Source organism: Diorhabda carinulata, chromosome 8 (assembly GCF_026250575.1).
Source record: "Diorhabda carinulata isolate Delta chromosome 8, icDioCari1.1, whole genome shotgun sequence".
Taxonomy (NCBI): Eukaryota; Metazoa; Arthropoda; class Insecta; order Coleoptera; family Chrysomelidae; genus Diorhabda; species Diorhabda carinulata.
The window spans coordinates 19,972,665-20,000,000 of record NC_079467.1 but is presented as its reverse complement, the minus strand read 5'-3'; the positions used below and the strand labels follow the sequence as shown (position 1 = coordinate 20,000,000).

Below are 27,336 nucleotides of genomic sequence, written 5' to 3'. Positions count from 1 at the left end.
AGATATAGGTCGACCTGAGTCAAAAGATATTTTATTGATCTGAAAATATCCGTGTTTCGAAACTGGAGAGCTTTGTTTTTGAATTTATAATAGTCTTTGTTTGCATTTGTTACATACACTCAACCTTTTTCAAGGGTTTACTAACAGGATTCTCCATTTCCACACTTTTTGAAATGCCTAATGTGCCTGCTGATAATCATCCAGTACCGCTTTGTTGCTTTTCTTCAACATTTCTGGAGTCGTAACCTTATTAGGTCGACCAGTGCGATGCTGGTCTTCGTAGGTCGTATGGCCTCGTTTAAACTCTGCTACCCAATATTTTACTGTCGATAACGGAGGAGCAGTCTCTCTAGTTCAGTTTTCATATTAGTTGGATTAAGGTATTGTCCAATAAAGGTATTGTATCACATAACGATGCTAAATTTTTTCCATATTTACACATTCTCTCAAAACATTAACCATTGATGGTTGCCAAATAAATACTAAACAACGTGATGTCTTCAAACTGTATAGATTGCGTACTCTCTAGTTTAGTGGTATTTTTCAAGCAACTACCGCCATCTCTAGGTCAGGCCAGGTACTTCAATTCAATTACAATATATATGGAAGCTGTCTCTTGTTTCTGCAAAACCAACAATAAAAAAGTAGCTTGCCGATTGATTGGTACCTGTTGTTGAACTGAGGTAACGATTTAAGACAGTGTTGATATGTGATTTATCCAATTTGTTTAATGTTTTTTGATCCAGTAAAACAAATTTTGGTGTATTTTAGAATCTTCAAGAGGATTGGTTTTGTTTTATATTGAAGTGATTAACAAACAGTTTGGAACATTAATTTAAATACAAACGGCTCCAGTGGAAAGGCGTTTACAATCGATATAAATATTGATACAATATTTCTTCGAATCTCTCAGTAAACTTCATGTCAGATGCTTCATCGTTTTCAATAAGTGAAGAAGTAAATGCAATGGTATAGATATGTGTATACTTTCCGTCAGACCTCGAATATTGTTCATCATTAGGAGTAAGCTAAAGAGCAGATTATAAATTAAACACGGTGAATTGTCCCAGATCAAAATTACTTTTGGTAAATTTTAAATAAAATATAGAGTAATTGTACCGTTGCTTCTCCAAGACTGTTCCGAGGCTCCCACAGCAGCATCAAACCACATCACATGCGGTATCAGCGTACTTCTAGCAGCTCCGGTATAAGATGCCGATAATCTTACAAAACTATCAAAATATAATCAACACAATACTATGGCCAAACCATGTATAATTGCGAGGCTACCCTAGAAAACTTGCACATTCTCTTGTACGGAAAAACAATATCAAAAAACGAGAACCATTTAGGAAAAAGATTAGTAAAAACCGGCAAATAAAGATTTGGTGTTCGGAAAACCCACGTACTCTCAAAAAATTCTAACAAGGTATTAATTAAAATTAATCCTATTTTATTATTTAAATTAAATATATAAAATTGTATATATCTGTAACATGATACATTTGATGTAAAGTAGGTATACCTAGAAAAACACGAAACCACAGAAGCGATACAAGTAGCCGAGGAAGATTATTAACATCTTGAAGGACGTTACTAATATATCTAATCATCTTTAGAAGAAAGGTTGTTTCAATTATCAAGTTATAATTGTGGAAACATAAGAATTGGACCATTTGTCATGTGATAACACGATCTAAATCATTTGTAAATGATTAGAAAATACTTTATACGATTTGAAAATACCTCTTACTTGAAGAAATTTTATACTGTTTCATTATATCAATAAAATTTCATGAACTAATCTGGTGATTATAATAGGTAAAAGGTATCCTATAGATCCAGTAAACAAATGTTAGATTTTTTGTAGTACACCGAGTTTTTCGTGGAATGAAAGGAGTCCCACCAATTATAAATCAAATATATTCAGTAAACTAACTCAAAAACCAACGCAGGTTATTCCTATACAAATTAAAATAGAAATAATGAAATTTAAGTTATGGCTACGAAGTAAATGCGACAAACTACAAAACAAATAAGAAGGTTTGATGGTTTGAGAAAGTTAAGCATGATAATGCTGCTGAGACAAGCATATGATTTGATACTTTTCATTTTGAAGGTTATTATGATCAACAACATATAATTCTGTCCCCAAAACAGAACAAATTTTTTGAATTTGTATTATTATTATCAATATTAAAAACAGTATTATTATAAAAATGCAATTGCTTTGATAAAATCAGTAAAATTTTATTTGAACCAATTTAACATCAATAGTATCAAGTATGAAAAATAATTAATATTAGTATATAAAAAGTTCTGAACACAAGCTAGATCACATGATGTGTCGCAATATTTTAAATTATATAATTCGTCGCCTCAGATAACCTATCGGAAAATCAATATTTGATATAGCTGATAGTAACCAAATTACGTAGATACAACCAAGAAGTTTTTGATTTATATTTGGCGAAATAAAAAAGGATAAAGCGCCCTAACTATCTGGCCCACAAATATACATGGTTTCAAAAAATGAGAAAAATTATGTTAAATATTAAAAAATTTTCAATTAAATCCAATCACCAAAAAAAAAATAACTAGAATATAATTAAGAATTAATTTTTTTTTTTAGAAAAATATGTTGATAATATATTAATTCCAATACCTTCAAAAAGAAGCATTGTGATGTTCGATGAATGAATATATTGTTGGAATTCTGGAGCTTTATTACTTACTTAGTCATAATCACAGTGTTAACACCACCCCTTTTCTGGTCTAATTGCGCGATAATAGGCTGAAACAAGAAAATATTGATTAGCAATTAATAAATAGGTATTTCGATGCATCAAATTCATCATCAATGAAAAAGTACTAAGACATTTTTGAATACGATTTATATGATAATTCTTAACAAACCAGTTATCAAAAAATTTATTACCGATGAAATGGCAGTTCACCTGGGATAAAAAAAACTAAACTTAAGGAAATTAAATCTAAAACTATCGAACGTGAACACCTGATTAAAACAGAACCAGCACCGAAATATCCAAACTGCGCTGGTCACGTAACGTTCAAGTACTTTTTTACGAATGCCCACTGTAACATCTCCGAAAAAGAACAAATTAGTTAAATAACTATATTCAGTAGCAAATATGTAAAGTAGATACAATATTTGAAAAGACATTAATCTACCAAGAGGAAAATTTTCCCCGTAGTGGAGACAGATGGCGTTATGAGAATGGTCCCAGAAGTACCTGGCCTGACCTAGAGATAGCGGTAGTTGATTGAAAAATACCACACAATCTACACAGACAGCACGTTGTTTAATATTTGTTTGGTAGCCATCAATAGTGAACATTTTCGGTGAATTTGTAAACATGGAAAAAATTGGTCATCGTTGTATGATAGAATACTTTTATTTGAACCGTCCAAGCCCATCGTTTATTAACTGAAAATTTCGACATGAGAAAGCTGTGCTCAAAATGGGTGCCGCGTTTGCCAGCGTAGTGAAGATGATTCCATCGAGTATTTGGCAATGTTTCATAGAAATAAAGTCACCGTTTCCCAACTATGGAATCACTTCCCACCCGAAACAAATGAACAGTCAAAACAATGGACTGAGAAGGTAGAACCGGCTCCAAAGAAGGCAAATACCGTTCTATCTGAAAGTAAGGTACCTTGTCTGATCTGGTAAAAACTCGAACTCAAAGCAGGCACTAAAATGACTTTTTAGTGCAGAGTGCAGAATGCAGGAATCTTATTCCTGAATTGAGTTATAATTATTATCTATGACCTTCTTCATTTTTTGATTTGTTACGAGGAAATAATCTTATATCTAATAACACGTGTTCATAAATAAATCCATTTTATGTGTCTTTGACTCGAAATAGTTCCGTAATAAAAAATCAAATAATGATTTATGTATAGATATATCAAATTTTATCTTGTAGATATATAACTAATAACGATTTCAGTATGCTTTCAACGATATATAATATTACAAAGCTTCTTTGAATATATTCGATTAAAAAAATTTCCAGTCGCCTGTTATATAATAAGAGTTGCTTAATGTGCATAAAAGTCAATAAAAACACCACCCACTTTTCTGTTCATTGATAGCTACAGTTATTGCAATCATAAATTTGTCCTTTATTACAAACCATAAAACAAGCCCCAACTAAAACTATTATTTTATCTGTTGACGTTGTTGACTTAATTTCAGTAGTGGCGAGCAGCAAGCCACCAAAAAGACGCTTAGAAACAAAAAAAAGTGACCAGATTCTTACTTATAACTAATAATGGTCGATCTATGTTTTCGAGGTCGCTGAATCCGAATTATTTAAATTTGAGGGAAGCTTTTCATCATATTTGCGTTCAACTCGCGACAAGTCAGCGAAGAATCAATATTTCTTTATGAAAATTTAATAGCATATTCTTCAACTATTTTGTAAAGTATCAAAATCTGTCTGAGATTTCCAAAGCATTTAAACTAGAGTTTATACTTTAGTTTCATCTCCAGTTTTACCGTTGGTTGTAAAATTGGCCCTTATTCAAGTTATGAAGCTTTTATGAGAATCAATATAATTCATAAGTAAAAGTCATTTATTTTGTGGAATAATTTCAGTTTTTTCATTTCTACTTGTCGAAAAAGGTTCGGTTTGAATTGTTTTCATTATTTCCGGTTATAAATATGTTATTTTGGAGAATTTATTCACCAGTAGTCTCTTACAAAGAGCTACTTGTCTAGATGATCCCAGAAGTACTTGGCCCAACAAAGAAAACACCAAAATTTTGAAAAACAATTATACATATTTATTTTTCAACGTAATCTCCTTCTAGCTCCTAATAATAGCCAGTAACTACTGACATTACCTTTTCAATTTGGGATAATCTTTGACCACAGAGTCTAAATATGGCGAATAGAGTGCATTAGGTAGCAATTCAAACTTCATTCATTTTGGCCATCGCAATATATGAGCTGGTGCATTGTCTTGATGAAACAACGCTTTTTTCTTAGTCAAATGCGACTGATTTTGCTTAAGTTTTTCGTTCAAACTTTGCAATAAGTTCGCATAATACTCGCCGTTGATCGTTTTTTCAAGATTCAATGAAAATGATCCCACGCGCATTCCAAAAAACCGACACCATGACCTTGCCTGCTGACGGAACGGACTTTGCCTTCTTTTAAGCAGCAACTCCTTTCTCAGTCCATTGTTTTGATTGTTGAATGATGAACCCATGTTTCATCCATTGTTATGAATCCATAGTTATGAAACAGCGCAAAAATTCGGATGGAAACATTCTCAAGTCGCTGTTCATGCTTCATCATGTCCAAATTTTCAGTTAATGTACGATGTACTGCACTTTTTGAAATGCCTACTATGTCTGCTAGCTCGCGCACTTTCAGTCGACGGTCACCCAGTACCGCTTTGTGCATTTTATTCAACATTTCTGGAGTCAACACCTCATTTGATTTTGACTATTGCGATTCTCATCGTCGCAGGTTGTACTATCGATGGCTGCCAAATAAATAAGAAACAACGAGGCGTCTTCAAATTTGAAACATATGCTGTATAGATTTTGTACTTGTATTTTTCAAGCAACTACCCCCATCTGTAGGTTAGATCAGGTACTTCTTCGTACATTGTAAATGAAAGTGTTTAGTGGTTCATTTTGACTTACATACTGATTTGAGTTTTCCAATAATGTTATTATTTTCGATAAGCTCATAGACAAAAATAAAAAGCATAAAGTTACGTTAATATTATTCTATTTACGGGTATTCCACGAAGGGGGTATTGTCAGAGTTTTTTCCCTACGTTTGATAAACTCAAACTATTTGTAGTGACGCTACTGTGGCGTGAAATTTATTAAAAAAACTTATATTTCTATTGTATTCCAATAATTGATACGGGGAATTTGGAAAAAAACTATTAGTGCACATTTAAAATACAACCTTGAAGTTGTCCACCCAGTTTAATGGGTTTTTGTGTATTTCAAATTTCCACTCTCTCTCTCTTATAACGACACAGAGTATTACACTTTGATAGATTAAAATTCCATAGTTCAAATTTATTATTTCACTTTATTTAAATTCAATAAGTAATTATACAAAAGTTTGAGAAAATACGCATAAAAAATAAATTATAATAACTACTTCACACCAAGCTTCGTAACTAAACATAATAATTATTCAATAAATCACGTAATTTATAAATATTTGCAGTTTTTAAATTTAGAAATAAACATTCTAAAAATATCAGTAGTAAATACGCCAACGTTTTGAGGCCCCTTAATATATATTAAATAGAGGTTAATATCCAGGCCAGTAGTAAATAAATCCAAGGTTTGTATCCACCTTTTACGTGGTTCATTTTTGTAACTATTATTTGTTAATGTAAATTGAGGTCAATTTTTATTCATAAATACCTAACGTGACCAGATTTCACATTTTGAACTGGACTGTCTCTCTTTATAATTCCGGTGTCTCCGAAACGAATTGTCCCGTTTTCAGAAACCGCGGGAAAATTTGAATTTGAATAGCACCAACGCTCTAAAGGATTGTGTGTGCCGAAACTGGATCGGAATATCAACAAATTCTCGGTTATAGCAGAACCAAATGTCTTAGAGAGGGTCTGCCGTTAAAAAGCTAGTTTTTGAGTATTAAAAAATGTCCTCTGTTATTAAAAAATATTTCTAAAGATCCCACATCCGTATTTTGGCTTTATTTTTTTACATGCTCAGTCAGCAATTTTTCATCAAGCTGTTTTGATACTTGAAGGTAAGACTGTATAGTCAATTGAAGCTGCAAATGAAACAATAAATAAAATCAATAAATTAAAAGTAAATTCAACTCACACACAGGCCAGTCAGTTTCGGCAAGATAATGGTGCTGATATCGATGAAGAGTTTGCGAAAAGGACGTTTATAAAATTTTATAAAACAAGCTGTGAATATATGCAGCAGTGGACTTGCTTTCTTATCGAAGAAATGAAAATATTTCATTAGGCAGATTTAAAAAAGGGAAGATATTTAAAAAAAATCTTTGGATGTATTAATTGAAAAGCAATATGCATTAACTGTAATAAAGATATTGAGGTTTTTGACGGAGTTACTATTTACATTACATCGTAAAAAGTAACAGAAAGAAATAATTCAAATGTTTCCACGGAAAACCTGTTGGGTGGGGGTATGCAAACACTTTTATGTCAACAATCTTTAGCATGATGAGGTTTGCCTGCTACGAATGCTCCAGTAGAAACAGTATTTTCTATTATGAATAAATTGTGGACATCTGAGAAAACCCAATTACAAATTTCAGTTCTAAAGGCGATGTTGATAACTAAAGTGAATATGGAAAGGAAAAACCGGCTCCAAAGAAGGTAAAGACCGTTCCATCTGCAGGCAAGATCATGGCGTCCGATTTTTAGAATGCGCGTGGGATAATTTTCATTGACTATCATGAAAAACGAAAAAATATCAATATACGAACTTATTGCAACGTTTGAGCGAAGAAATCAAGCAAAAACGGCCGCATTTTGTTAAGAAGAAAGCGTTGTCTCATCAAGACAATGCACCAACTCACACATCTGTTATTGCAATGGCCAAAATTGATGAATTAAAGATTGAATTGCTACCTCATGCACCCTATTCGCTAGTTTCAGTGCTCTCGGATGATTTTCTATTCCCAGACTTAAAAAAATGGTTCGGTGGTCAAAGATTTTCCAACAATGGAGAGGCGATGATCGGCAGTTGTTGGCTATTTTGAGGAGCTTTCAATTCATATTATAAAAAGGAGATCGAACATCGCTGGGAAAAGTGTGTGGAGCTAAAAGAAGATGTTTACGTTGAAAAACAAATATTATTTTTTTACCAAAATTTTTGTGTTTTATTTATGAGACCAGGTACTTCGGGATCTTACTCGTATATATCCACCAACAGAATAGAGATAGAACATACTTAGAACATAAAATAGGAAATAAATCGTAATACATAAATCATTATATAATTAAATCAATTTGGTATGAATGACATTCAGAAAACATAAAACACGAGTATTTAAATAAACCGTTGAACTTTTGTTTACGATCCATCGTAGAGACAGGACAAGAATATTTATATCGATTGTTCGAAACGAGCGCAATGAATACCAGTTCAATTTGCAATTGTAGTTACTGCAGTCATACATTATTTTCACTTGTAATTTTTTCTAAATATCTGGTTATTTTACTGTACTTGAATTTTGTTTTCTTTTTCTTTCAAAGAAAGTATCCAAATATTGAATTCTACTGTTACTTTTGATTAGAGAAATTCAGAAAGGAGGTAAACGATCCAATGAATTATATTTTACTTATAAGTTGAGATATAAGAATTATTGCTTCATCGTGCTGAAAAAATAATGATCCTTAAAATTTTTGATGATTACAAATGCAAATTAAAAATTTTTTTATACAAAAATATACATAGTTTTCCGACTTTTACTAAACGAAATAGAAGCACCTTCCAGTTTACCGTATTTTATAAAACGCCACCTAAGTGTTAAGTGACTTCGGCCCATCAAAAGAGTTCTTGGATTTGCAGAAAGTTTTGAAAAACTATTATTGAGTTGTACAGTGGACAGAAAAATACTGTCATTGGGATGGTACTTCAAATAATGGAAATATCTTGTGAGAGCAAGCCACAGTTAGAATTCTCGCAAGACGACAATCTGGAAATATTTTTATGGAAAAACCTGCTTCAGAGGAGTACAAGTAAACACAACTTACAAAAGTTCACTTACCGGATGAATATCAAAGATTAATCTATTTGAACATTACAAAGATTGTCTGTCCTTAATTGTCGAAATTTAACTACTATAATCTATCGAAGAAAAATAGTAAATCAAAACATATTCACGCATACTACACGATCAGATCTGAAAACGCCAAAACCGAGTATGTAACAGGACCGAATTTAAGAAATGTTTTATTTCTTTTATGACGTTTCAATTTCATGTTTATTGAAGTAATTTTATAATTATATAAAAAATTCTTTTATTCTCTATATTAATAATAATGGAAGATTTGATGTTAATTATCTGTTATGTCTGTCACTTTATTATAATATTTTTTATACTTATTTGTGTAAAGTGAATTCGGTTCATCAAAAAGAGTTCGTGGATTTACTGACAGTTTTGAAAAACTATTATTGAGTAGTACAGTGGACAGAAAATACTGTCATTGAGATGGTACCTCAAAGACTGGAAATATCTTGTGAGAGTAAACACAGTTAGAATTCTCGCAAGACGACAATCTGGAAATATTTTTATGGAAAAACCTGCTTCAAAAGAGTACAAGTAAACACAACTTACAATAGTTTCATCAGAGTGAAAACGAGTTCGTAAACCATAAGTTTAAGGGAATGCGCTCATAATAGAAAGACAAAGACAGGAGAAGCAGAATTCTTAAGATACCGGAAGGAAACGAAAGCTTCAGATAACAAAGCATATGTTTGTGGAATGTAAACTAACCATTTTTGCAGTGCTCTGTAATTTGAGAACAAGACGTGATCAACTCCTTTGGAAAAAGGTTACATTATTAGTCGAATTTTTCGAAGAAATTGGGGGCTCATCATTTTTCTCATATTTTGAGACCTCCTGAACACGATTATGATGGTTTTTCGAATGTCTGTAGTTTATATATATATATATATATCTATATATCTGTTTAAGCTACAATTCTTATTTTCGTCTCTCGAGCAATTGTTATGGGTCCGATTTGGTTCAAAATTAGCATACCTACATGGCTTTTTTGGCGGCGGATTGATGATATTAGAGTTTTGTTGAAAACAAATGAATATTTCGAGTGGTCGCAGTGCAAAAAAAGTGGTTTTTGACCTTTGCTCACCTCTGCAGGTCAAACGAAAAGCGACTGAAAAATGAAATTTCACATGTAGGTTCAATTAGTCTAAGGTCGAAACTTTCCATCTCCACCCCTCTCCATTTTATGGTCATTTTTGTTATATTTTCTTATTTTTTGGCCAGAAAAAGTTTAACTAAATGGTTCGAACTTCGCATGCAAGTAGGGGTGATGTTGAAGAATTGTCTTTCTCAAGTTCAAAGTTTTCTTCTTCAGTTCTTCTAGCACAAAACGCCCGAAATCATTTAGATCGTTGTAATTGTTGAACTGGACCGCCTCCTATTTAATGAATAATACGAGCATGATCTTTGCTAGGGTGATTACTTCCCATTTTCGAAATTTCTTGTCATTATGACAATTTTTTCTTTGTTAACTTGTGAAATAAAAAGTTATGGAGGAATAGCAAATTTTCCATATAAAAAAATAAGATTGAGAATTGATATCATTTCCAAGAAATTCATTTTATGGAAAGATTTGTTTGTGTATTAGTTAAATTCTTCATTCGACGAAAAATTCGACTTTCGTGATGGAGCTCTGCTACTCACTCTGCTTTTATTTGTTGTGATTGTGTTGATTAATTTACTAATGCATAAAAATATTTGTTTATTCGTCGTTTTCCTAGCTAACAATCTGTTGGGTTTTACATGGATCTTTACATCAGAAATTATTACGTGGTTGGTTAGATTTCTTCCCAATACGACGAGACAATAATGAGATTTACTCTAGATACCTCAGTCAACAACAACCGATGAAAAATTAAAGTTGAGAATAAAATTTTGTGATTATTTAAGAAATAAAATGTTTGGTAACGAGATTACTTGGCTACAACCCCGAAATACAAGCCCAAAAGCGGCTACTTCAATAGTTTTGTTTCGAATACAGTACGTAGATGATAGTTAGATATTATTATTTTTTTTAATTAATCCAAAGAAAATGATTTGGTCATTTTATTGTTCCATACTTTGCTAGAAACAATCAAATATATTACTCTGAGTAAAGTTGTGTCAAATCGAGAAAAATAAATATGGAATTTGTTGTAGAAGATAATATGTGATTTACAATTCTAACGAGAACTTCTGATTGCAAAATGTGAATAGATGTTTTTTCTCATTTTTCATATCGAGAATAGCTTCATTTTTTGGCGCCGATCTATTGCCAATGTTTATTTATAGTTTTCTTTGTTTTTCATTTTCATCGTAGAGATTTGAACTTCGTGTCTTAAGGCGTTCATAAAATAATTTTTTATAGAAGAGTATATCCACTTGTACAGGTTTTGTTGGAATTAAAGGGTGTTTTGATATTCTTAAATTTGATTAGACGGAAAAATAAAGAAGAGCAAATAAAATAATCCACTATCTAGCATCTAGCAAAAAAAATTAATTCATGTATCAGTCGAATTAAAGATAATCAAATATTACATTTCCTATCTAAATGATTAATCGGTTTTTGCATTATTCCTACATACAAATAATCAAGTCATGAATAAAATGAGTAACTATAATTTCAACATCCGGGAAATAAATTCGGATATGAAACCTACTCGATGATTGGTTGATTTCTACTGAAAGTAAATTTCCCACAACGTATTCATTTTTTTACAAATTTAAGTTAATTTGAATCATTGGAGTTGCCATTCATTTCAAACAATCAAAGTTTTTACTTCACAACAAATCAACGCCTTTGATGAGCGTTGAAAATTCCCGGAATCCGTTTGATGTTTGTTGTATATAAATATATATTGTAGCAGGCGGTTTATTCACATTGTTTCTTTTGAATAATTTCTAGGAAGGTCAATTCTTTTGTTTCTTTATTTTATAGAAGTTTTTATAATTCTTTTGGGATATATATCTGGAGTTTGAGTAGCGTAGTTTAGTTGTTTTATAATAAATAGTCGTGGTGAACAAACCAAAATAGAAAGTAATCGAAGAATTTTAATTATTTAAGTTAGTTAAATGATATTTATAAGTAAATTATTATAAGTTAGTGTAGTGTTTAGTATTTAAATAAAACTAAGAACGTGAGAGATAATGTTTATTTATTCACCCCACGAATAGAAATCGTATAAATAAAATAGAAAAACATTAAATTTAGTTCGATTACGAAATATTTAACTACGGATTTATACAAAATGATTTAACTGGAACATATAATTTTTTCAATATATGTTTTTGATTATTAATTCTCTTTAATAACTGATTCTGCACTTTTTTTAGGAATGAATTTTGACGTTTAGGTCTAGATGTGGTCTTCATAAAATTTATCTGACGTTGACACATGACGTTACAAAGATTGTCTGTCCTTAATTGTCAAAATTTACCTATTATAGTTTATGGAAGAAAAATAGTGAATCAAAACGGTCAGAGTTGAAAACGCCAAAGTCGAGCATTAACAGGACCGCATTTAATAAATATTTTCTTTCTTTTATGACGTTTCAATTTCATGTTTAGTTAGGAAATTTTATAATTATATAGAAAGCTCCTCTATAAATATTATTATAATAATGAAAGATTTTATGTTAATTATCTGTTCTATCTTTATCACTTTATTTTCTTATACTTGTTAATAATCATTTTAACCTAATGCAGTTTTTAAGAGTGCAGATTATAATTAATATTTTAGTCAAATATTTTACTGTTAAATTATGAATGAAAAATCAATACGTGTTGTTACATGCACGATAATTTTGAAATTATAATAGTATATTATTATGTAAAATCTAACTGACATTTAACCTTGACGGCTTATCCAAGATGTTTCGTGTCTTTAATGTCGCACGAGGAAAAGTACAACTTGCTCTTTTTAGCTAAATAACTATTTTAATCTTTTTCATAGAACATATCAAACAAATAGAAATTAACTTAAACAGAATAAATATTTTGCACTCCAGATCAAAAATGTTTTCAAATCATTGTTGGATTTGATTTCGTAATAAACACATTCAACAATGGACGTGGGAAAAAGGTTTTTCACATATTTTAATATCCACTTCGTGAGAAGCGGCAATACTGTATTACTTATCAGTGTTACACTAATAAAAATACGTATAGCATTTTATTTCATTATATTTGTTTCATTTCTAGACGATTTTTACATACTAAATTTTCATATTAGTATTAGTAGATGGTGAATTTCATCTTGAAATTCAGTGCTTCGTACTATACATCATTAATGAACCCTTGAACTCCAATTTTACATTATGAAACTTCTAAAATGTTCTGTTAAACTTAATTTCCTTTTGTATGAGTTTCAAGTTCGAGGATTCATGATATTTCAGTAATTCAATTGTAACTACAATTTCATCGTTAGAAATTTCGGATTTGTTATTTTCATCAATTTCAAAAATAGAGACGACTCCCTCTCTTTTATTGGTATATATACAGATTTAATTCTAAGACACTCCAGTGTGAGTTTCATTTTGTCGTTCACTGAGGAGATTGTTTGTGGAATAGAGATGAGAGTAGCTAGAGAAGACAAGAGAATTGAATACTCTGATACTCTGGAAATCCCAAAATTACAAATATTTTTCACGCTTATATATTGGTGGGAAGAATTTCTAGTATTAAAGAAACCAAAAATGCAGATGTATTATTTATTCAAGTATTTAAACGAATTCTACTCTGCTATAAAAATAATTCCTATTCACTACCATTTCTACGTGGGCTGTATAAGATAAAAAGTTTAAAAATGTATTGATACCCAGGCTCCGTTCTCATGCGCACTCATATCTAATTTCCCATCCAAATTCTGATGAATAATATTAATATATAATACATCAATACTCACGGGGATATAAGGGGAAAAAATATAATGGATAAACAGGAAAAATAAGACAAGGCAGACCACAGAAAACGTCATATACAGATGTGTTATAAACCCTGGAAAATGGACGTACTTAAGATTCAAAATGGAATGCAAAAGATTGGAAAGAGTAGGAGAAAATCACCAAATATTTAGGTCTTTTTTTAACAATCATTGTTTGCGCATTGACACATCTAATTCCCTTTTTTTGGTATTTCACTCTGTTTGGAAAATTTTTGGTTATTTGTAAAAATGTTTTAATAAAGTTTTAGTTTTTTATCGTATTAATGACTGACATTAAAGCTGTTTAAGTTTTGAGATATGCCAAAACTGATGTAAATATGTCAAATCTGACATTGCCATAAATAGTTTTTTATTTTTCATACGAGTGCTATTTGAGTTGGTGACTGGTGATGAATCATGGATCTTAACTAAATAATAATGGACTGTATGGGTCTTCCAAGTCGAGCCAAATCCAAATCCGCTTATTTTTTCGAAATAAGTAATAAAGCAAAGTAGAACTGCCAATTATGAATGATACACCAGCAATTCTTTGCCAGAAGTGTTTGAAAAAATCAGGGAAACCAATCGCAGAAAACGAATCATTCTCCACAACGACAAGGCGAGTTCTCACACATCAGTTCAAACAAAAACGTTTCTGAACAGTCAAAACATCGAATTAATGGGTCATCCGGCGCAGTGTCGTTGTTTGACACCCAAAGATTACTTTTTATTCCTGTAGATTCAACATAAATTGCGAGGTCAACGTTTTTCTACATATGAAGAAGCAGTTGATGCGTTCAAACGAATGCAAAAGTGAATAATGAATAATATTTTGAAAAACAAAGCCATATCCAGTAATAAATATTTGTTTTTATTAGTCTATCTCAAAACCTAAAAAGCAACCCTCTTATTTTTTGCTGTTAATGCAGTTTTAGCCAATTCAATAGTGGTGCATCTAAATAAAATTATGAATTTATTGATGTTATTGATTTTCTATAAAGTTTTAGAATTTTTTCAATTGCGATCCTCCATTTTGGCATTAAAATCCAGTAATGACTAAGTAGTAATTATTATTATATGTGAATCGTGATCTCCATTTTATAATTGAATATAATAAAACGCTACGTCATAACGAACGGAAATGTGAAAAGTTCTATAAACATTTCTTGATAAAACAGATGATAAAATATTTTAAATCAACCTTTACGTTAAATATAATTTATACAAAACATTCTACCGACAATACATGTGTCAGTCAAAACATTGATATGAAGTTTCACTATGTTCAGCATTTTTACCTGCCTTTCTAGTTGTGATAACAGTGTGTAGTGGAAAATTTCAGTGAAACATAATACTCCTATAACGTAAAATCCAAACGATATGTTGTCTGTTATGATTAACGAGAAAAAATTTATTTATTACTGTTTATTTGTGTATTAGTTACTGATAGTACATAATACTAGGTGTCGATTTACTGAATGAAAATATTTATTTCCAATAAAAGAATTATTAACTCAACTCGGAAAATGAGAGAACGATTGTTTTGATGAATAACTTTCTTTTGTTCATTATTGCGAATAGTTAGGTACATTGACCAAACTGTCGGGGTTAATAAATAAAATTGAGCACTTGCCAAAAACATATAAGTTCACGAAATAAGTTTACTCCACCAAAAAGATAGTCTAAAGGTGCGCGTCCATTTGACAGCGTTGTGCTAGTGAACTTCGAGAGTTACTCTCAACAAGCTGTATTATCTCTCGAGAGAAACTTGCATGTGCATTTTCTGAGAATTCCCTCAGAACTGTGTCCTCTATTCATTTGCTAACATATTTAGGAAACGTAAAATGTTGTTCAAAGGAAAAACCTGCTAGGTGCCGGATCTGCTCTAATTCGGGAACTCGAAATTGAAGATTCTCAACAATTTACGAGTTTTTGCCGACTCAAAAACTATTGGTTATGTTTAAATGTGTATGTTTTGGGAGTATTATCCCTCGACAGGAACCTGCATGTGTGTTTTCTGAGAATTCTCTCAGAACTGTGTCTACTATGCATTTGCTAACATACTTAGGAAACGTAAAATGTTGTTCAAAGGAAAAACCTGCTAGATGCCGGATCTGCTCTAATTCGGGAACTCAATGTTGAAGATTCTCAACAATTTAGGAGTTTTTGCCGACTCAAAAACTATTGGTTATGTTTAAATGTGTATGTTTTGGGAGTATTATCCCTCGACAGGAACCTGCAAGTGCATTTTCTGAGAATTCCCTCAGAACTGTGTCCTCTATTCATTTGCTAACATACTTAGGAAACGTAAAATGTTGTTCAAAGGAAAAACCTTCTAGGTGCCGGATCTGCTCTAATTCGGGAACTCAATGTTGAAGATTCTCAACAATTTAAGAGTTTTTGCCGACTCAAAAACTATTGGTTATGTTTAAATGTATATGTTTATAAATAGTATAAAAACGTGTATATATATCCTGAAAAAGGAGATTGGAATAAAAAGTTTGAATGAGAATAGAGTCGCCGATAGCCGTGAGAGACTCAGATATCTACTCTCAAGAGTGTGTTCATTTATTTCAAATAGTCTCGAGAGCAACTAGCAAGAGTATTAATCTCATATGGACACGCACCTTAAGATATGTTCACAATTATTCCAAATGTTCAAATCATTTTGATACGGGTATCTATAATAATAATTATTAATTATTTGAAATTCTTCACTCCATTTTGCCCCATACTTTAATACGTTTGAGATACACTTAAGTAAAAAAAAAGTAACAAAGTATCTTATTGTGTGAGATGAAAATCTTCATAAATAACACGTATAACCTTAAATTATGTATTTTATATATATAATTTTATAAGTTGGTAATGAGAAATGAGAATTCCATCAGATCTTTTGACTGGCATATTTTTTTCCAGCAGTCAACCAATACATAGTTTTCTATGGAAAAATGTTTTGTTTGTAACTATTTTAATCTGCGACATTGAACCGCTATCACATACGTGTGAATGTATGAATGTTTCAACAAACAAAATACTTTTAAAAACATTATAATCAATAATATATACTACAAATATTTTATTTAATGTACAAGAAGCCAATGACAAAATTATAAATATTCAATACATTCAAGAAAAATATTTAGATTTGTACAAAATAGGGTATTTTGAGAATCCAACCCCCGTTTTTTCATTAGTAACTAAAATTGATGAAACATGGCGAGTAATAATTAAAAATGCTGGCAATTATAGGGATTTTATTGATAAAAAAACAAGCAAATAAAGTTTAATGCAAAATTTTATTAAAGATTTCTACAAAAGTCTCCATTCAACTTCGAACTGAAGTTAACCTGATTAGAACCATGATTATAGCTTCTCTCACCACCATAATCAGTTCTTTTGAGTTGACTTTCATCTTTTGAAATCAAAAAAGTCCTAGGGGCACGACGCCATGAATATCGAAATAAAAATGACGAACATCGCCTACACCTACGATTTGGACATCTTCGCTTTTGTTGGACGTTTCCCACCCATCTCTATCCATTGGTCAATTATATATCGTAGTAACAATGTTCTTGTCGCCATTTACGTCTTTTTTGCGTTTATTTTTTTTATTTGCTTACACTACCAATTGCAAAATTGAGAATTCATAAATAAACAACTTCTAATACTTTGTTTTTCACTTTTTACTAGTTAACGATAAACAAAGCCAACAGTCTAAAAATTTTGTGCTGACAATGTTTGATCAAGTTACAGCGTAGTTTTCCATTTCAATTAATAAATCAAAAGACGTATTAACATACAATCTAAGGAGTTATAAATAGACAGTTAACTGCTAAAATTTAATAAAAGTAATCAGGTTAAACAAACTTGGAAACACAACAAAGTTTATTCTAGTTTTTTCCTTCGAATTAATATAAGCGGGATTTCCAAAACTTTATGTAAATACTTAGAATTTGGCATATGTTGGTTGTATGTCATTCTATCCATTTCAATATCGTGAATTTTTATTATCAAACTAATAATTTTTTCTTTCACAAAAACAATACAGATGGATTAAATGATATTCGAAGCAAATTTTATGAACTAAGTCATAAAATTTAATATTTTTCCGAAAAAGGACAAAAAAGCTTTCCGTTATGGAGAAACAACAAGGATTCTGACATTAACACATATAAAAAACAAAGATGTGCCCGTCGGGTAATATTATGAGAATCACAACATTCTTAAAGTAAAAGCCGAGAATAATTGGTCAAAAAATGGCAGCAACTCGATTCGACTTTTGGTGATGAGCTACCGTGTTTGGTGTTTGGTAGAAACGGTATAATTTGACAATCGCTAAAAAGAAAACTTGTGTCGTCGATCGGTGCAAAGAAATGCTGAAGAAACGTCTTCAAGATCGTGACAGGCCAAACAACAATGGACTGTATGGGTCTTTCAAGACTACGTAAATCCAACGAACGTAGAGAACTTGTTTGGCACCCAATGATTTCTCGCAGATCAAAAATAAAAGTGTTTCTACACTTGCAGAAGCAGTTAATTCGTTTAAATCTCATGTTTTGGAGGTAACTCAATCGAAATGGAAAAAATGCTTCGACAATTGGTTCAAACACATATAGAAGTGTATTTATCATAATGTGAATAATTCAAGGCACACAGTCTACGACAAAACAAAACGATTCCAATTGTATCAAAGACATCTTGTTAATTATTTTTTAATCGTTTCCATTTTGTATAGAGAAATCAACTTATTAATCTTGACTACGTAAATACATTATTAAAAGAATTATAACCAGTCCATCTTCTGCTGATAATTAACATTCTTTTTGTGGAGAGGGTCGCAGACAGAATATATCCCTAAATGTGTACAATTTTGAAGTGGTTGGGTTATTAATTATCAATCCTAGAAATAAATAAGTTTCTAGTATTCGAAAGAAGGTTCTTCTTTAGTCAGGTACATATAGTTATGTAGTAATATCAGAAGATTAAAAAAAAATCTATTTTTTGAGAAATTGGATGAAAAAAGATTAATGTATAGACACATAAAAAGATGGACGGATGCCAGCTCAGTAGTAGGAAATAGACGATGGTGATAGTGGAAAGGAAAGAAAAAGAATCTGTAAGAAAGATTCGTAAACAATGTGATCGATACAGTTACTTTTTATGTTCAAACTAATTTTGAATCATGGTGTTTTATGACTTGTCGGATGATTCATAAGATGATAATTAGTATAAATACACTTTAAAATATTTGAAGAAGGTTTCCCAATGCCACACTAATTATAATTACGCAAACAGAAGAAGTTATACATGAAAATACTAGTCCAAATAAACGAATTTTATTTGCAAATGTAACTTGTGATTATAAATATGACAACTAGAATGTTTCATTATATGACCCTGGTATTTTTATTTAAATGTTATAGCCATAATTCATATGGTTAACTTATTAATCGAAAATGTTCACACAAATGAATAAAATGATCATCATCAATGTTTAGTGGTCTCTTTGCATTGCTTAAATTCTTTGGAACAAAAGTCATATCTCGCATGATACGAGAGTGGTTCAATAAGATCGTAAATTTCTTGCTTCTTATTAACAGACATCTGTCATTTAACAAGCTCTCTCAATTAGTTTGTGTATGACCACAATTGAAAGCAGACTATCTTATGATTCGAGAAAAAAATTAGGCATTATTTGGTGGAATAAAAACAGCCATCGATGAAAAGAAGACTAGGCTCGATATTGCACCATAAAAAAAAAGAAAAAGTGTGATACCGAATTCCGTTGCGGTAGTATAAGATGTCGAACATTCTGGACGTCCAGTTAGAGCTACGGACCCGAACAACTGATAACATTTACAATATAGTGTAGTCGATTGGAGACAAAGTTCGAGAGATCACAAATGTAATATTTAATCCATCACAACAAACCAGAAAGCAAGCAGCTGTCAAGATAATCAGTGTCCTGCAGTGAATCGGCGCTAAAGAATGTTGGGTCTGTTGTTTAATGAAGTTTTGGCGATAGGATAGACTCTATTGACTACCTTTAAAGAGCAAATCAATTAATACAAATAATATCGCAGTATTTTGGGTCGATGTGATCAATAAAAACCTTTTTTGTCCCAGGACAATGCAAAGATCTGTAGTTTCCGAGGTTCTATTCTCCGGAGAAAGCCTCCTGTGATTATTTCTTGATTTCAAACCTTAAAAACTGACCCTGCACCCTATTTGTGGCATATAACATGTTTTACAAATGAGGCAAAAATTACTATTACCTGATTTGGATAATCGCTCAACGATGATTTTAATTTCACATAGATTATTGGAAAAGATTGTGTAGGTATTAAGCTTTGTTTATCTACTAGATGTTGAAACCATATTCATAGATCTGCCATGTCTGCGATCGGACGCATAGGGGCTCCAACAGCTTTGTTTTTTACCAAGGATAAAAAGAAACTTCAATTTAGAAGGTCGACATTAAGAGTCTGTACTGGGTAGAGTACTGAGTTGTGAAAACTAGGTTATAACTTGGACTGTCTTTAAGAGTAGACAAATAAAGAACAGAATACGTGGTCAGCCAAATCCAATAAAGGTCAGTAGTTTAATTATATAATGACAAAAAACGGACTTTGGAAGATTACATCAACCGCCTATTTGCAGCAGAGCGAGATGACGATGATGAAGAGCTATGTATTCGTAAGTCCGAAGTAGAATAAGCAATAAAAATCTCGAAAACCAGAAAAACAACAGAACCTGACAACATTCCAAAAGAATGCTTGAATACTTTGGACAATAGGAACTTGACTTATTTTACAAAATTGAAGTTTTAGGAAGTACAGAAGTGCAGAGAATACAAGAAAAATGTATATGTATATTTCATTGATTTCCAGAAGACCTTTGATAAAGTCCAACATGATAAACTTATAGAGAATTTAACAGCTATTAACTTAGATCCAAGCGATATACGATTAATAAAAATTTTTATTACAATAAAACGGCATTGGTGCGTGTTGAGGACATGGGGACCGACGAAATAGAAATTCAAAAGGGAGTTCGCCAAGGTTGCGTTCTTTCTCCACAACTACTTAATCTATATTCTCATTTTATATTTTAGAAAGTGGTGGAGGAGAGGCATGAGGGGGTAAACATCGAAGGAACATTAATCAACTTAACATTCGCCGATGAAACTAAATTCATGGTTATAAGTAAAAACCAAAATATCAATATTAACCCTATTCTCACACTGAATGGAAAACAAATAGAATGGGTGCAAATATACAAGTATCTTGGTTCAGTCATAGACGGTCAAATGGATCCAGACGAAGGAATGAAGATCAGAATTGGAATGACTCGAAAGGTATTTGTCAAGTACTCCTCAATGTTTGCAAACAGAAATTTAAACCTCAACGTTAGAATAGGATGTTATCTGTGGTCAGTACAGATGTACGGAGTGGAAGCTTGGACCTTGAAAACTCAAATGATCAAAAAGCTTGAGGCATTTGGCTCTATAGACTCATCCTGAAGATACCCTGGACTGACAGAATCACCAACGACGAAGTACTAAGACGCATTGGTTGCAAAAGAAAGCTGTTGACAATTATTAAGATAAGCTAACCTTCAATGAGAAGACGGCATGAGAAGAAGAAATATTATAATGCTGATATTAATGTGGAAACAACTAAATTATTAATTTTTTAAATCTTCAAATTCATTATATACGAAGTATAGGTGTCAGGAAAATATGTAAAGAAAAGTAGTGATTAAAATTTGATATTTATTTATAAATGACTAACTTATGACCGTTTCGGTTGCTTCTATATTTAGCACGACCCACGGAATTACAAACATTAGTCACTTCATTAAAAGTGTTATGTCACGTGTAGATTTAATGGAAAATATTCCTCTTCACTTATGATTCAACTAATAAACAATGCGTCAATTTCCACTTGAAACATTAATGGACCATTATACTATCCTAATATTTTTTCACGGATCAAGTTTCTTCAACTAACATGAAATTATTTCAACTTGAAATACGATTTATTTAAATCAAGATATGTTTTCAATCACCAGATGTGCCAAATTTCTATATATAGATAATATTATTTTTTATTGACGTGGAGTTTTTATTGGACGTTCTAGAAAAATTCACATTAATGAATTTCTCATACGACACCACGTTTCTGAGTTATAAGCATTTAAAGTTGCGCAATCAGAACTTACATATAAGTATATTTGTGTTTGACGGAATAAATAATTCTGAAGTAACTTTTACAGTGACAACTTGTACAATCTGAAGATGCTTAACTCGATAAAATTTATGGTTTAGGAGATACGTAGATTTTCAGATCGTCGTACAAGCCATGAAAACCGTGCGCCATAAAGAGACATTCTGAAGGAAATTATCATAAATTTACTTATTGATTTAAAATACACACAGGAGGCATTAAAACACAGTCAAACATTTCTAATTAAAATACATACTGTCAAATATCGTGATACATAAGAAAAGCATTAAAATGTAGAAAAATTTAGTAAAAAAAACTTTATTTAACACGGAATTATTTAAAGTTTTTCTCTTTGATTTGACATTTGTTGTCCTTGAACTGTAATATTTTGGAATAAGTGTTTAAAATGGCAATAAGTCTAAGATTATGAGATCGACTCAAAAAAATGAGAAACTGTATCTCTAGACGTATTCAAACAATCCCAAAAATGTTGAGTTGGAACGGCATTAATAACGTTGTTCATTGTTGATTATTTTTGAAATTTTAGACATATTAAACAATTTAAATAAAATACTAGTATTCTAATAGTCTTTTTATTAATTAAACGGATTTTAGGATAGGCCATTCAAGCTGATGAGAAACTTTTATCTGATCATTGTGTAATATATTGATTAAACCGACATCGTATATGGAAGAGTACTAAATGGGTTCTGTTGGCATTTGCACGTTTGGTTTCGTAATTACCACTATAGCAGGCCATACACGGGGAATTGAGACGAATTTATAAAATGATCCCACCAATTAATATTAATGAACTTCATGTAACTACATTATATTGAGTTAAAAAATTGATAAGAGATATCTGTAAACAGTGTCCTATAGATATATACCATGCTTATCGTTTAAAATATGTAATAATCATAAAAGTTATTTTATAAACATAAATGTCCAGGTGCTAAGTGTTATCAGTTTTCGTTGTAAAGAGTGAATAACTGAACTGACTATTATTAGTTATAACAAATAAGTCGTGCAAAATTATTATCGAGAAACAATATTTATTATCCATAATTTTGAAACAAATTTTGACAAAATTTAACACTAGCAAAGTCAAAGGAATTCTGAATAAATAAAGATAATAGGGTTAGTTACACAATCTATATTTGATGAACGTCTGGGTAGATTTAATGATCTCTGATTTGTTGGATTCGCTTTTCCCGAATGTTGGAAGTATTATTAAAATATAAAATAAAATTAACGGAAACAAAAAGAAATGTATCTATGAAGATATTCAAAAAAAAAGACAGCAACCAACAAGTCGATTTGGCAGATCATTGGGTGAATTAGTCTAAGTCGCGAATGTGGTCGATTTATTTGAATCACCTTCATTTCAATTTTACAAATCGCACTGCAAATCCTTGATTTTTGAGGACTGAATCTAGAAAATACATGGTCCTGGTTTTACGTGTTTCCTTTTGGCATACATTCCGACGATCTCAACAGATATATCTGAGTTTAAACGAACTAAATTTACTATTTGACTCACCTTCATCGGGAAGTTTTAAAAATCACATGCCACTCCTTGAGTGTTGTGGACTTTAGAAAAAACATATTTCTATAGTCCCGGTTTTACGTTTACTTTTGGCATACTTAATGAGTTGTGCAGATTGATTTGCCAGGCGAGGTGGTATTCATCATTCTAATGTATTGGTCGTTAAAGTGAATGTCCTTTTGGAGTTACAGCGAAAAAAAAGCAAGTTTAAGGATTATTCAAGATGGAGGATAATTCACATGGAAAATATTTCTCAATAATTTGAAATCAAACTTTTTTCACCGCCTAATATACGAAGGCCATTTTGTTTAACCACCGATTGCTCTGTGCAGAAGTTACGCGGGTAGAAGAAAACGGGCATGCGCTGTAGGCGACTACGAAGCTCTTGCACTGCACACTCCGCCACTGTTGACATTCAGGCGTCAGTCGGCGTTGTACTACAGCTACGTAAAGGCCACAATGCTGCAGAAATCTATCGGAAACCGAGTCGTGTGTATAGGGAAAACTTTATGAGTGATGGTTTTACGCGTGAATGGTGTCGAAAGTTTTAAGATGACCTGGTTCAACGATTTGACAGAATGGTTGAAGAAAACTGCAGTGACTTTCATCTTACGGCTAAATGCTGCCATTTCCTGGCGGAAATTCTCCTTTAACTGACTGATGTCCCTCTGATTGTTCATGTAGACTTTATGTTTGAGGTGTCGCCACAAAAAAATCAAGAGGCGCCAAGTGTGGGCTACTTGAGAGCCAAGGGATATCACGTCTTTTGGAAATTAGTCTTGCAGGAAGCATCTGTCTCACAGCCACCATAGAGTCATTTGATGTGTGACATCTCGTTATGTCTTATTGGACCCAAGTTCTCGTATTCGCTATTCTGGAGTTTTGGAGTCAAATATCGAACGATTCTTATTTGTGTTCCAACCAACTTGGGTATCGTTTGTGAACCGTTTCAGGGACGGTCTTTTTGATACTTGGTTGATAGCAAGTACTGTTACAATAACCGGAGATTGCGCAGAAAATATCTACAAACGCCTCCGATAATTTTTTCAAGTATGGTCCCGGCTAGCGGGTTGAAACAAACCTAGAAGTATTAAACCACGACCTAGTCCGATGATTAGAATTTTGTAAAAATTAGTCTATGTCAAAATAATTTGTTTTAGTGACGAAGTACTGAGGTGTATCTGGAGACTTTGCAAAATATAACATCGAATAATTTGTCACAAAAAAATGTTCAAATATAATAGCTCAGTTTTGATCAGTCAGAATTATTCATATATTTAACCTTTGTATTATTTCAAAAAATACATTGTATCTACTCATGAATATAACATTTTTTCGTATTCTTTAGAACAAACTATTGTTAGACGTTACACAGAAATGTATACATTCCAATATTTGCATATGATCTGTATTCAACTTCTTGCAAAACAAAATTTCTTGGAAATGGTTTGAATTCCATATACCAATAACATTTGAATTCAGGTGAACTTAAGGTAGAACAGATTTTAACATATGGAACAGAAGTCTATTTTCTATACAAATTTGGTAAATTTTCGAAAATTGGATTGATATTGTTAATAATGGTGGGAAAATATTATTGAAAAATTTCAACTGTTTCCAATGAAAAACCTAATCGCTTCTATTTAGTAATAAGAATTTATCAACTGAACACTCAATTGCTAATTGTTGGCTTTTGTGAAAAGTATGTGAGTATCGTTAATGTTAAATGTTGAATTGAATTTCCTTTATCGATAATAGGCTATGGAATGTTGATATAAAATTGTTTGGTTACATTATTTCTGTCTAAATAAAGTCCGTAAAATGGAAAAAATGAATATCTCCGTATTTTTTTTTTAGTTTTCTACTACAACCTTGTCTTATACAATATATGAAATCTCAACGTTTTCATTAAGTAAGTTTCTACTAAGTGCCATCAATATTTATATGGTAATGGTCGTCTTAAATAAAAACTTTATTTATTTTATTTATTTATTATAGTAAATTTCTTTATGGTTGTAAATTCACACTATGAAAGTAATTTAGTAGCAACTACAGATCAATTATACTGTCATGTACTGTTTAAGCAACTTTTCTGATAGATTGGGAATTAAATCATTTTTGCTTCGCTAAAAACTTGGACATTAGTACATTTTAATTGAATTTGTGACGTCCATTCAAATACTGTTGCTTTCCGTACAGTTATTTCAGTAATAAGTATGATTTTTTTTATTTTATTTGAAATTTACAAAGTATTATTACTTTATTTATTGTAATTTGAAAATAAAGACTCACTATCAATAACCACACTAATCCCGAAGGTTTTGTTTAATTTTAGAATATGTGCTGACTAAATTTTATTAAACTCATTTTTTTAATCCTATAGAGACCACGCACACAAAAGTTTCTTTGTTTAAACCGCTATTAACAATACAGAAAAATTATCTAGAAAAAAATAAAGTCTTCATAAAACTGATTTGAAATGAAAACTTAATTACTACTGATAGTTATAGAAAAATTAAGTCATCATCGTCTCAAGTTGATTGGGCCAGTACTTTGAATATTCGGTTTTTTGAAATAAGTTAAACATTTCCGAAATTTCATTTTGAAATAAGTTCAGATAGTAATTCAAAAGAATAGGAACAGATAAAAGTACCGGAAATACTTTAATATCTTTGAAACAAGAACATTTTATTTCTGCTTGTATACAGAGTGTTCCGAGACTTGATGCAAAAAATACGGAAGTGAGTAAATGACGTGAAAATAATGCTGTGACATAAAAAAAATTCTTATACGACACCTAACCTAACCCAATCATAACTTATATTTATATTTAAATATATTGTCGAAATATGTCTAATTTTCAAAATCATCTCAATAACATTTTTCCTAATAGATGTATTGGTCGGGGAGATCCATGTGATGACCACCACGTTCCCCTGAATTAAATACAATGGATTCATTTTTTTTAGGATATATTAAAAGTTTAGTATAAGCAACACCAATAAACACAAAAAACGAAATGTTACACTTTGAGGCAAAAGCTTGGAATGGCTCTTCCAAGTTCAAAGAAATATCTTCCCGAGGTATGTACAAGTGCAATGTGCCCACATTTTTCTACATTTCAATTTCTAGATACTTTTTTGTGATTACAGAAACGATAAACATCATTACTTTTTATTACAACTTTGATTAACGTTTTGAACATTGTGATATTATTAGCAAATTTTATTGCAGGCTGTTGAGATTCTTCTTAATGCGCAAAAAGCTGGATTGCGATAATCGGTAATCTGAAGTTTTGCTTTTACATTAACATTTTCAATTACTATTATAATTTCAAGAAATTATACCCACACATGAGGTGTAAACGCATGTTCGACGTCCAGATTTTAAAAACAACCATTTAGATATTTAGAACATGGTTTTGAAACATTGCGCACTCACATGCTCGATTGAGTGCTCAAATTGTGTAATTGGAAATCGACTAATAATACAATGATGTACATATATCAAATTTCAAAATATTTCGTTTTGTTAAACTGTTTATTTTATCTTTATTGAATCATAATTAATTTGTAACGTTTAAAATAATAGTTACATATTTATTTTTCATTTAAGAATATTTTTTACTGTGTAAAGTAATTTTGGAGTGGTAAATAGTTTACCAGCTATTAATCCCAGAATCTCTGGCAACTGTTATATTTAAAATCGCTGTTTATTTCAGTATTTTCAGTCTAAAAAATAAAAATGAAATAAGTTAGCTACATTTTGGGTACGTAACGCCACGTTTTTTTGATACGTTCTTATTATAAAGTAATCATTCAAAGTTTCACTTTGAAACTATTTAAACTCCTTCTGTCGC

At 31.3% G+C, this 27,336-nt stretch overlaps 1 protein-coding gene across 4 annotated transcripts in view; it reads right to left on the bottom strand.

Annotated features, from left to right (window-relative positions):
* The window catches only part of LOC130897347 (proton-coupled amino acid transporter-like protein pathetic), a 120,989-nt gene that overhangs the window by 11,914 nt on the left and 81,739 nt on the right, over positions 1–27,336 (bottom strand). For all 4 annotated transcript variants that reach the window (XM_057806158.1, XM_057806157.1, XM_057806156.1 and 1 more), the window contains one exon: positions 2,736–2,794. In XM_057806158.1, coding sequence (XP_057662141.1) covers positions 2,736–2,743 — 8 coding nt within the window. In that variant the 5' untranslated portion in view covers positions 2,744–2,794. The remainder of the gene's footprint in view (positions 1–2,735; positions 2,795–27,336) is intronic.